We start from the raw sequence: 12,784 nt of genomic DNA on the forward strand, positions 1-12,784 counted from the left end.
GAGGAAGGGGGAAGGGAACAGACGGACAAAACTGATTTCAATATTGGCCATCCTTGTATCCAGTTGTATTAGACAACTTTGGTCCAATCTCCAACCTTCCATTTTTGGCTTGCAGATTCAGAGGGCCTTGAATGAAGTGGATTATCTGTACCCTTTTCAGTCTGGCTTCAGGTTAGGATACAGCACTAAGATCAAATTGATCATGCTGGCTGATGACCTTTAGAGGGTTCAGGATGGGGGTATTGCAACTCTCCCAAATCTCTCAGTGGCTTTCTATATCACCAGCCCCAGAGGTTGGGAGTAGGAAGCACCATTTTGTGGTGGTTCTCCTTTCTCCAGTTGGTGGGCAAGAGATCGAACCCTAGTCTCCTGCAATGTGGGGTGCATAAGAACTTGGGTTTCTCCACACCCCTCTTTAAACACATTCATGAGACTGCTGGATATGATCATTCAATGGCATAGGGTACACAGTTATCTATGCCAGACCAGGCAGGTGAAGCTGTTGCAGTACTTGTCCAAGTGCTTGGATGCTTGGAGGGCCTGGATGGAGATGAACCAACTTTAGCTCAATTCTGGCAAAACGGAATGATCTAGTTTTTTTGCTTCCTGCTCCCCGACCCTCCAGGGTCTGGTGAGTTTTCATTTTTGATTCTGGATGGGGTTACATGACCCTAGACTGAGCTGGTACCCAATTTGGGAGTACTCCTGAATTCGTGGCTTCTGCTTGATGAACAGGTGGAAGCTATGGCTGACGGGGGGGGGGGCTTGTGCAGATCTAATGCATCCTTTTCTGGACCAGGAGGCCTTACTCATAGTCACTCATGCCTTAATTACTTCCCCTTTGGATTTCTGCAATGCAATTTACATGGAGCTGCCTTTGAAGACCACTCAGAAGTTACAATTGGTCCTAAATGCAACAGCCCACACAGTTTTGGGTGTTCATAGGTTCATTTTGTGTTATACCTTCATTGTGCAAGCTGTACTGGCTCCCAGTTTCCTGTCAGGTGCAATTTAAGATGATGGTTATCATCTTTAAATCTCTACATGGCACAGGATAACCCTACATGGTTATTTGCAAGACTGCATTTCTGTCTGTCCCACTGGATCAGATAAAATAGGCATGTTCCAGAGCCTTCCCTGAAATCCTGCCACTTAGTTTCCATAGTTGTCCCTACCCTGATGGAATATCCCCTCCCTAAGATTTTCAGAAGCCCCCCATTGTTTTAGTCACTTGGAAGGCCATCAAGACCTGGTTGTTTACCAAAAAGCTGGGATGGGACAAGATGGAAGAATGGGATGAGCATAATTGGAGCATGTTGAGAGATATCCTAGGGGGATGATTGAGGCGCAGGGTTTTGATTTGATCATTTTACTGTTTTATTGTTTTATAGTTACTGTACTGGTTTTACAGTTGTTGTGAGTCTCCTAGAGTTGTTAAAGATGGACAGTCATATAAATCTTTTAGATAGATAGATAGATAGATAGATAGATAGATAGATAGATAGATAGATAGATAGATAGATAGATAGATAGATAGATAGATAGATAGATAGATAGATGATAGATAGATAGATAGATAGATAGATAGATAGATAGATAGATAGATAGATAGATAGATAGATAGATAGATAGATAGATAGATAGATAGATAAAGTAAGTCATCTGAAAAATGGTATCTGGCCTTGACCATGAGCTCATCATTCCAGGCATCCTTTGACTTTATACCACCACTTTCAATGGTGCTGCTTCAAAAGAGAAACTAACTTTGATATACAAGTGGGACACAGTCCTAAATTCCTGAGATAAGTCTTAAAGAAGAATGCCTGGCAAGGCAAGCTGAAACTATGATAAGTGCAACCTTTGAACTGACAATTATTACAAATGTATGTGCTTGTTTGTTTGTCAAATTTATTTGCCAGCCATCCCACGGTTCAGACAATTCTTAAGTGGCACATAACTGACCATTTAAACTATTTAAATGGCACATAACTGACAATTTAAACTGAACAATGAACTCCAATGGTAAAATGTACCAAAATCAAACATGTTCCAGACAAGATGATACTGCTAGATGACATTGTAAAAAAAATTCTGAATGTGAAAGTTATGTGTTTTGTGCCAACGTAAAGATGGCCGCCAAAAAATTAAATAAACAAGCAAATAAATAAATACTACTGTACTGTCTGATTTATTCAGGAAACACACATCTTTGTCACCTCTGTTGAACAAAATATTTCAGCAGATTGCAACATCTAGCAGATTTTAAGATATGAAAGCTGTAAGTGGACATCTTTTTTTTAAACACTGAAAATAATAATATAATATTAATATAATATAATATAATAATATAATATAATATAATATAATATAATATAATATAATATAATATAATATAATATAATATAATATAATATAATATAATATAATATAATATAATATAATATAATATAATATAATATAATATAATAATATAATATAATATAATATAATATAATATAATATAATATAATATAATATAATAATAATTAACATAACATAACATAACATAACATAACATAACATAATATATCTATTTGAATTAGATTTGGTGTTTATATTACATACACTGCTCTGACAAACTTTCTCTGGGGATTTTTTTTTTCACTTTACATACCCTTAAATTTTAGATACTGCTACCTTAAATTCTTTCACCATCTTTGAGAGCCACAATTTCTAAGAAGGATGGTCACCATCAAAACACTCCATTTGCACCAAAAAAGGAAACCACATTATTTAAGAGAAAAATTGGCAAATTATGTTGGGTAAAGCAGGTATCAATCATATATTCTGCTACATGATTAGTAATTCAAGCAGGTATATATCTGCAAAGGTATTTATAATTCTAGAGCTAGCTTGCTGTAGTGGTTAAGACACTAAACTAGACACTAAAACAGGTAGAAAATGGAAGACCAGGAGTTCTAGTCCTGCGTTAGGCTCAAAGCCTGGGAGATTTTGGGCCAGCCCTGAGCAGGAGGCAACGACAAACCACTTCTGAAAAATCTTGCCAAGAAAACTGTAGAGCCTAATCCAAGCAGTCAACCAGGAGTCAATACTGACTAAGGGCATGTGCATGTATGCACCCACCCACATCATTCTAGTGAGCTCCAGAGCAAAGCTTGCCAATTAAAGTAAGGTATAGTTGGGGAAAACATAATGATACATTTCCTGTCCCTTGCAGTGGCATTATTCAGGTGGTATAGATATTTACGAAGCTAATGAACCCAATTCAACTGTATGAATTTACAAGTAAAGATCTTTTTTTAAAAAAGTACTTTATCTACTTTCTGCCCCTGTAAACACAGGCAATGGCTTAAAAAGGTTTGATTTGTCTCACATAGCAACAAATAAAATTAAAAATTAGTATTTTATTTGAGAAGCAGATAAGACAATCAAAGATACAATCCTTAGTTTTTCAGCAAAAATGTGAGCAACCAGGTCTGCTGCACGAAGGCTAATAGAAAAGAACCCGGAGAAATTTCAAAGTTTCAAAACTGAGCTACATGGCTATATGCCCATTGGACAGCTTTTCTTCAAAATCTACAAGCAAGCTTCTGTAATTGAGGGCATCTAAAGGATTAATTGTGGCATCCATTTATAATGCATAAAAATCTTTCTTTACAGATCCATGGGAGAAATAGACATCTTCAGGTAGGAATGAATATCTGAGGTATTACCCGTAACCAGCTAGGAACATAGAACATAATTGGTATTCAGAATAAAGATGAGGAGGCCTATAACAAAGGAGGTTCTGGATAGACTGCCTTGGTATGCATTTGCTTAGAGGTAGAAAAGATGTTGCTGAGCTACATCTCCCAGCAGCCCCAAACCAACAGGGAAAGATGTAAAGAATTTAGTTCAGCAACATATGGAACCATGCAAATTCCCATTCTTAATATATATGGTTTGGCAGTGAGTATACTGGGAAGAGGCACAGGACCTGAGCCAAAAAAAAAAGGGTTGTAAGAACAGTTCCCTCTTGTCTATCCCTTCTATCCCCGGAGGAAAACAATACATGTATCCAAAATAAAAATGCAAATATTTCCTGATGGTTGTCCTTTGGGATGTGTCCTGCACATTAGCAAAATGTTGAATTTTCCCTTGTGCAAGCTTTTGTTACTAAGAGCAAAACATTCCTTCATCTTTCTCAGCTGTGCAAACAATATTGCCTCTCTCCCCAATTTGGAGGGCTCACTTAATATAAATAGTTTGGAAGGCTCATTTAATATACTGTAAATAGGTTTTATTTGAAATTTAAAGGTGCCCACTACACCAATGACTTCAAAATCCATAGTCCTGCATACATTTAAGCTGCACAAAAATGAATGTTACCAAATGCTGATTAGAAACTTTCAGATTTAGCAGGTAAAACCACTACATTGATACAGAGATGTGTCCAGGTACCTCCGTACTTATCTTGTACTATTAGGGCATAACAGAGCATCCTTCACTCCAGACAGGAGCACTGATCACTGCTGCTTTCAGCAGTTATAATGAACATTGCAGCTGAACTGGGAGCATTACAGAATATCCCAACATTAACAGACAAAAGATTGATTATGGAATAAATAATTTGGAACATGTGGAAACACACACTTGCCAGTTGTCTGCAACTCATGAAAGCAGATTGAATGAGTTGCAGACATATGCTGTGTTTATACCCCTGCATATTACACAGCCTATCAGCTATTCCTTATACCTGTGTGGGCCTGCAATTAAAAAATAGACTGAACAAAGTAATCCACCAATTCAATATGCCCATGCTGACATTTACTACTATGGAGCCGAGGATTTAGAAAGAGACGTTGCCCTTGACAATAGGGCCCAGTTAATGAGGACATTAAAAAATGTTGTTCCAGCAGCTTTTAACACAAAGAGCTAGTCCCAACTCTGGTCACCTTCCAGAAACTTCTCAAATTGAGCTTTTCTGGAGGGAATTTGAGGGCTGATGCCAGATGCCTTGCGTTTGTCTATTTTGATTGCTGGTTTTATTTTATAACCTTTTCATTTTTACTGTCTTTTTTCTTTTATACTGTGAACCAATGAGTTTGTGTGTAATTGCAGCAGGATATACCGGTAGTAATGTGGTATAAAAACAAAAATAGACTACACAAACTGAGTTTTGCCCAATGTATCATTGTTAAATACTAAATTATCGCCTTACACAGCAGCTTTCTCCAGTGCTGTGTGTCCTAGTGATGCATCAGATCAGCTCTTTTCAGAATAAGCAGCCAACAAGATCAATGTCCATATTGTAGGAACAGTATTGAACTGAAGTCCAAAACAACAAGCTGGGAGAGGCTATTAAACACTAATATTACTTGGTTGCAAGATGATGCATAGTTATCTCATGAGAATTGCCACAATTCCAAAACACTTTATACTGAATTCTCCTACATGTGGGACTCCATGCCCAATCTACAAATGCTTTTTGAACTCCTTTCTTGGGTTTATCTAATTCTATCCCAGTTCAGTAAGTGGGCAAAAGACTAGGGGAAACTGAAATAGAAGCAAAAGATGGACTATTTGTCTGCAATTTTATATCTCTTTCAAAGTAGTCCAGCTGTTTTTAATATCCAAGATTAAGCTTTTGTTTTTGATGACTAGTATGATATTAAAGGCATTCTAGGCTAGTGACCTCAGGCTGAAATCCTAATGCATTTCAACTTCCATAATTTAGATCTAAAATCACATGATTCCTTACAATTGCTCCAATTGGCTAGGGCAGAACTTATCTGATGGGCCTAAGAGTAAACAAAGTTGTAGCAGTTTCCATTATTCCTGCTGCATGACTTGGGAGTTTCAGGAACAGCAAAAATAATAAGCACTCGGTACATTCAAAATAATTAATTCATTTCCAAATATTGTCACAGGCTCAGTGTCTTACAATGTATGTAAAGAAAGTTCCTGTATCTTCAAAGGAAGGAAACACTATGTTCATTCCAGTATACTGTTGCAATTCAGTATTTCTTTTGAACTGAGAACAAACTAACATAGATCCAACTACTTACAATTCACCCCCCTGAATATTGTCCCAGAGGGATTATTTAAAAAAACACAGTTGCAAGAAATGTCAATCTACACTTGCTGATTGTAATGGGAGGGAAGGCTCTTTTCCTCTTTATTACCAAAAATGTCTATTTATCCTATGAGGAAACTTAGAAGTATTTATTTCTTTTCCTCTTGGGGTTGTGTAATTGAGAAGACAGTTTTTCTAATTAGAAAAACAGAATGTCACAAAAGATAAGTGTTCCTACAGTTCCTCCCTCCCAGTGGTGCACCTACTCAAAGCAACAATTCAGAGATCCAAATAACTCAGTCTCACATCAAATTGGCAACAAAGAATTTGATGCTCCCTGAGAGGAAACGTAAAGAATATTCTAATTAAGAAATACTGAAACATTTTTGCCAACGCTATCCAAGAACTGATTATCATAGTGGCCAAAGAATACTGTATAAAAACTGAAGCTGAATAGAGTATATAGCTGTTGGGAGAATAACCACCGATAGCCAGTGAATTATTTGTAGAGAGCAAATTGAAAAGGTTACAGATTGGAGTAAGTATTATTTATTTACATAAGAAAAGCTGTTGCTATAATAATAACCCTTCACCCCCTAGGTTTAAAGTGCTTTCTCCCGAGAAAAAATTAAGAATGCTTTTATCCCACATCACACAGTTGCAAGTTACAACACTCAGTTTTGCTGGCCTAAACTACCTATTCATTTAATTCAGTGGTCCACAATGACCTTTCAAATACCCTTAGAAAACTCATGACCAGGGTCTTATGGAAAATAAACCATGCTCTTCATTGGGAAGCAAAATGGGACTGCCCAAACAACAAGGCAAAATCAAATGACTTCCTAGGTACACAGAAGATGAATTTTCAAAATAAAAGGAAACTAAATGTCCTGACAAGGACTTTTGACCAAAACACTGAGGCTGATGACAGAAGAAGGGAATCCATAATCTGTAGCAACAGATGTTAATAAACTATATACAGGGACCTTAACGAAGATTTAGTCAAACAGTCAAAGACCAACCTAGAAGAAAATCCCTTGTATTTCATGATTTTCCTTAATGCAAGCCCAGTTTTACCATTATTACACATTTCTACAATACATCTTGCACATATTTATTCAAAGGTCCCAATTTTCTGCAGTGGAATTTACCTTTAAATAAGCAAGCATAGGATTGCAACCTCAGTGACCCTAACATTTTTTCATGTGTACAATGCCACTACCTGTGGAATATCTCTGCCTATAAATATTTGTTCATAGATTAAAAACCATGGTTTAGCACAGGGGTAGGCAACCTTGGCTCTTTTATGACTCGTGGACTTCAACTCCCAGAATTCCTGAGCCAGCCAAGGTTGCCTACCCCTGGTTTAGCATAACATAAAGTAATACGTAGGCTGGGTTTATACAGTCTTGGATTGAATTCATTGTTGCATACTCCAAAGGTTAAAGAAATATCCAGTGTTTTGTGGCTAGGACTAGGTTAAGGAAGCAGGACAGAGTCAATATTCTATAAGGTATTAAGAATCAACAATTACTAGATTAACAGTTCACCATTCAAATGCTTTATTTGAGGGACAAGCCAAGCAACATATGAGGAGCATCCATTTTCTTAATAGACATCTGACAACCAATTTAATACAAAATGGGAAGAATGCAAATTATATATTCATTCATAAATGGAGCTAAGTGTCTAGATAGTATTAATGAGCCAGGGTTGTCTAATGGTCTGGCAAGAAGTTGGGGAAATGGAGCACACATTCAAGCAGCACATAGCTGACAGTGAGAGAAGGGAGGGGTACATCATGAAATCCTATCTAAACTGCTTCCAGGATTAGCTGATGACACTATTTCAAATATTGGAGTAAAAAAAAAGAGAGAGAGAGATGAAAGATGTGTATTTTAAGAGAAAGCCACACCCATCAGAAATCTCACCATTTGCAGATGATGTTGTACAACGAAATGGAGTCATAGGAATGGTGCAGTTCAGCCAAAGGTCTGCCCTGTGTCCGTTCCCAACGAGCCATTGCTGAAAAAAAATGAATGGTTTATCAGAGAAGGGGGTGGAACTTAATGTTATCTTCCACGCTAAGGAAGTTAAGCCAGTCAAGCTCGCTTAAGGAATGAAAGCCATTAAAGACCCTCTGAAGATCCATGCATCAATAAAGGCTTCTTTTCAACAGTAAGTGTAGAAATACGCATCCCTCTTTACATTGGCTAAGAGGAGAAAGACCTTTCTGTGTGCTTTGATTCCTTTGACTGCGTTACAAAGAGCCTTCAGAAGAAAGGCAAAAACAAAATAATATGTCTCATTCTTTTAGAACCTTTGCCAAATTTCATGGAGAAAATTTTATTCTCTTCAACCTTCTTCTCCCAATGGCAGGGCACGGAGAATGGTCCTGGAGCAGAATACCAATAAAACACATGGCAGCTAATACAATCAGCCCTCTTGGAGAATTGGCACATCTGCAGTGCCAGGACTAGAAAATCTACAGTTCCTCCAGATGTTGCTCAACAACTACCCCAGCATACTTTACATCAGCCATGGAAACTGAAACTGCTGGAAATTGTCATTCAGTAACATTTGGATGGCCACTTTAAAAAAAAATTGTGGCTCTTAGCCACTTTCAATAATCTGGAAACTTTTCTGTGGTTACTCAGTAAGAGGAATTTTTTTTTCCTGAACCAACCCAGTACAGAGACCGACTCACATTTAATAGGCCTTTATGCTTAAAATTTTGGTTTCTATTTTATTTAGCTAACAGATTCACCCAAAGGCTAATATATTCTCTGACACGTATAAATACTATTGTTAGTATAGCGAAAGTTATGGGAATACCAACAATTCTGTTGTGTTTGCACTATAATTTCACATTAAATTTTAAAAGAATAGACAGATTTTAATCTGCTTTAATAGATGGAGCGGATATATTTCATAAAGAAGCAGTGAGTTAATTACCCAATGGAGCATTAGGTGTAGGCAATAAAAACAGGCAGGGTAGTTTACTTACACTGACAATTGTAGAAACGAAGAGAAGAACAAGCACCGAGATATGGAGCACAATGATTCCCAACAACAAAAGGAGCATTTTGGCAAAAGTGTTCAGTAGATCTGGAAAGGGGGAAAATACCTTTAAGCAGACGGGAAAATGTTTACTCATGGATGAGATTAGGCAAACCTGAATTTAAGAAATGAACAGCAGAGGGTGCCTCTGAGACAGAATATAGCAATGTTTTAAAGTTCATTTTATGATCACTTAAAGAAATTCACCAAATGTGTTTTTGTTTTATGCAGAATGAAGCTAAGAAAATGCACGAAAGTGGGAGAGTTTCCAACTTCTTAACTAGGAGTTAGAAGCATTAACTATAAAACAACAATAGTAATTTTGTGTGACTGAACGTGATTATTTGGAGAAATAAAGGCTAAGCTTTGAAATAATCTGAATTTTTTTTGGGGGGGGAAGGTTTGGGGATTTTCACTGCAATCACACAGTAACTAACAGTTGCAGAAATTGCAAGAAAAGGATCCCCTTCCAAGCAATCCATAAAATACACAACTTCGATAACTCGCCCCCCCCCCCAAAAAAAAATTGATTCCCCTTTTTCTTCCCTCCAAGATTTGGAAAGGTTATATGATGCCTGGTGTACTGAGTGTAAAAGCCATAGAATACCTCAAAGTTTCCGTTCACCCTACAGGAGCTTTCCTCTGAAAAGAGACAGCAGACAAAAAATCTCTTTTCTGAGGATGCACTTGAATCGTGTCAAAGTGAGAAAAGTCTAAAAGCAGGAAAACAGTGCCATGCTTGGACTAGACCCCAGAGACTGGCTGAGGTAGTGTAGGAGGCGGGGAATGGAAACAGTTATGCCACAAAGTCACCATTCTCCTTTGAATCATCAACATCTGCAAACCAATAAACCGCCAATCCCTCAAATTCACAGCCCAGCTACAGATAATAAAATAAAGTTGACAATTATTCTGGGGGGGGGGGGGGGAACAGAGGGGAAAAGAGATTTTTGAAGCTTGTAATATTGGACTGGATAGAATGAGGGAGGGGGGGAACAGATAAATCCTGAAAGGTCCAAAGCAATAACTAAGTGGGTTTTTGTTAAAGCAGCAGGAAAATGGAGGGACTTGAGAACCTGATGAAGGGTGGGAAAAACCTCTCCATGTATTTATTACACACTGGGAAAAAGGGAAACCACTACAACACTATAAACACACAGACACACATCACACACTTCAGTCTACCAATGGACTGCAGGGAGGAACTGAATTCCAGGCAGCGGGAAATGGGGTGGGGGGGGGGAAGGGGTGGTGGAGAGATTTACGTGCTAAAATATTTCAACCCGTTTCTAATTATATCAGGGCCGGCATGATTTAGAGCGGGGCACTTTTCAAACAGCAATTGAAGCTTTATAAGATCCGATAATCCCGAACCAGAAGCAAATTTGTCTGCCGAGGTCCGCTCAGCTGAAGAGGGTCTCTCCAGCCCGCCCTTCCCAACCAATGCCCAACTTAGCTCGCTTAGGATGCCAGGAGGGAGGGAGGGAGGAACCATAGCAGACGTGGATTTGCGAGCTTCGTACAATAAAAGTGCCCGGAGGCTTCGGGGTTAAGGAGGGTGACTTATAACAGACACCCCCCCCCCGAGTTGAGTTTGCGTGACTAAATTCCCCGTCCCGCCAGAAGAATGAGTTGGAAATGAAGCGGCCTACTTACTCCGCTGCAATTTAATTTCTGCCGGGTTTTTTTCTCTGTCGGTCGCTCGGGGAATAAAGGGGGGGGGGGGGAGCCCCGAAAGAAGGAGCCCGAGAAAGCGGCTGCCCGCGTTTTTTCTCTCCGAAGACGAGGGGCGGGGCCTCCAAACGTCTCGCCCTTCAAGAGGAACAACGCCCCAATCGCGGTGGGGCGCCTAGCGGGCTTGTGTCTGTGTAGCACGCCGACGGCCAGGCAAACCGTGCCCCAGCTATAAATACTTTCCCCGAGGAGAGAAGAGGGATGAGGTGACGGGCCCTTTCTTTTAACGCGGCGGCTCTGGGTTGCTTGCGGCGCCAGCCACCGAGCGCAGGAGAATGACCTTTCCGCGAAAGTTGCGTCTCCTCTTGCAACTCCAAACAAACGTCCCTTTTAATGACCCTGCAATTCCTTAATTCGGGGGCGTGAAAAAGAGGCGAGCCTTGTATAGGTTCGCGCGCCTCATCGGGGCAGGTGCCACCTTTCCAGCTCGGGTATTGACTCGACTTCAGTCCCGGCAAACTGCCTGTCCCTTTCCCACCTTTGTCCCCTGAAAGCGACTCCCCAAGCCCTGCTAAAGAGGGCAGCGCCCCTGCCCGGGCCCTCGTCCTCTGCTCTCCGCTATATCCTCGCTGCCGAGAGAAAGCCGGAGGGCTCTTAAAGAGACTTCCGAAGGATGCGCAAAGACGCTTCTCTGAGCTTGGTTGGGGAATATTTCGGAGCACAGAGGCGCCAAGGGGTTGCAGGGAAGGCAGACGAGGACCACGTTTCGCAGCAGCGTTAGTTGCCTATAATGCGTCTACCTCACACATTCGCTTCACACACAAAACACACAGCCAGAGAGACAGAGAGCGAGAGAGAGCGCACAAGTGGAACATAGTACTCCCTTAAGCAACTCCAGAGGGAAACTAAGATTACTTCCCTCGCCCCACAGGTGATCGATCGCCCTTGATCCCATGGAATGGGTCGATGCCTCCCACCCCCGCTCCCTTCCCTTCCCTTCCCACGTTTTGGTTTCTCCTGGCCCAGAACCAGGAGGTCCGCGAGCGGTGCGCCTCCTGCGCAAGCAAGCTCTTTATACGAAGTTGCCACTAATTTCTTCGTGCAGAGCCCTTTTTTTTCCCCCGAAGACTTTCGAACAGCGCTGGTACTGTATAGAAACAGGGCGGGACTAACTCATTCATAACTGTCCAGCAAGTTTCTGTTCTCCCCCCCCCCCCTCAATCCCAAATAAACGAAGCGGTCGACCGTTGAGCGATTGATCTACATTTAAAAGGGGGGGGGGCTGTTTCCGGATCGTGTGATGTCCCCGAAAATCTTCGACTCACTAAGTCTCCCGAGAGGCGAACCCTCTAGAAAAAAAGTTTACCCTAGACCTGCGTGAAGATAATAAGAACTCGCGTCCTCGTTCCTGCTGGGTTGACTTACCAAGGCTGAGAAAACGCGCGCTTCCTTTGCAGCAGTATTCCCTAAAAGAAGAGTAACCCAGTGGTTTAAACTCCAGGAATAGAGCCCCGCCTTAGGAGAGCCAAAGCCGTCGCCAACCACTCCGGTGTATAGCAGCGAATGGGACGAGCCCCAGCTGTTTGCAATCCCTTTACTGCTAGCGCAGATCTCGTGCTTACTCGGTTTATTCAGCCCCCGTTCCAACGCCCAGATATGTCATGGTGGCCTGAGAGAGAACACCCTGAACTATTTAAAGGGGCAGCGCCTCTATCTTTATCCCCCAGCAAAGGAACACAGCAAGCACGCAGAGCCTATTGGGGGGGGGGGGAGAGAGCGAGGCATTACTCCGCGAGGGTGTAGCTTTTGGACTCTTTCCCCCTGACCGAAAAGGCACGTGAAGCGCCAAAAGCGAACAAAGTGGTCGGTTCGTCATATCTCTGGCAGCTGTCACTCAAATACCAACGCGAAGGGCAGTGTGGTGTCTGGGAACTCAGTGGGAAAGATGATGGAAACCCTAAAGTTGTTTTCCCTTTGCTGTTCAAGGTCAAGCTT

General features: G+C 40.9%; 1 protein-coding gene across 1 annotated transcript in view; it reads right to left on the reverse strand.

Moving 5' to 3' along the window:
• Positions 1-12,285, reverse strand: part of PMP22 (peripheral myelin protein 22) — a 28,947-nt gene extending 16,662 nt beyond the window's left edge. Inside the window, exons 1-3 of the mRNA XM_029285733.1 lie at positions 12,215-12,285; positions 9,063-9,163; positions 7,987-8,080 (exon numbers count right to left, since the gene is read on the reverse strand). Coding sequence (XP_029141566.1) covers positions 7,987-8,080; positions 9,063-9,140 — 172 coding nt within the window. The 5' untranslated portion in view covers positions 9,141-9,163; positions 12,215-12,285. The remainder of the gene's footprint in view (positions 1-7,986; positions 8,081-9,062; positions 9,164-12,214) is intronic.
• Positions 12,286-12,784: the final 499 nt, after the last annotated feature.

This window comes from Protobothrops mucrosquamatus, unplaced genomic scaffold (genome assembly GCF_001527695.2).
Source record: "Protobothrops mucrosquamatus isolate PMUCROS unplaced genomic scaffold, P.Mucros_1.0 scaffold2145, whole genome shotgun sequence".
NCBI lineage: Eukaryota > Metazoa > Chordata > Lepidosauria > Squamata > Viperidae > Protobothrops > Protobothrops mucrosquamatus.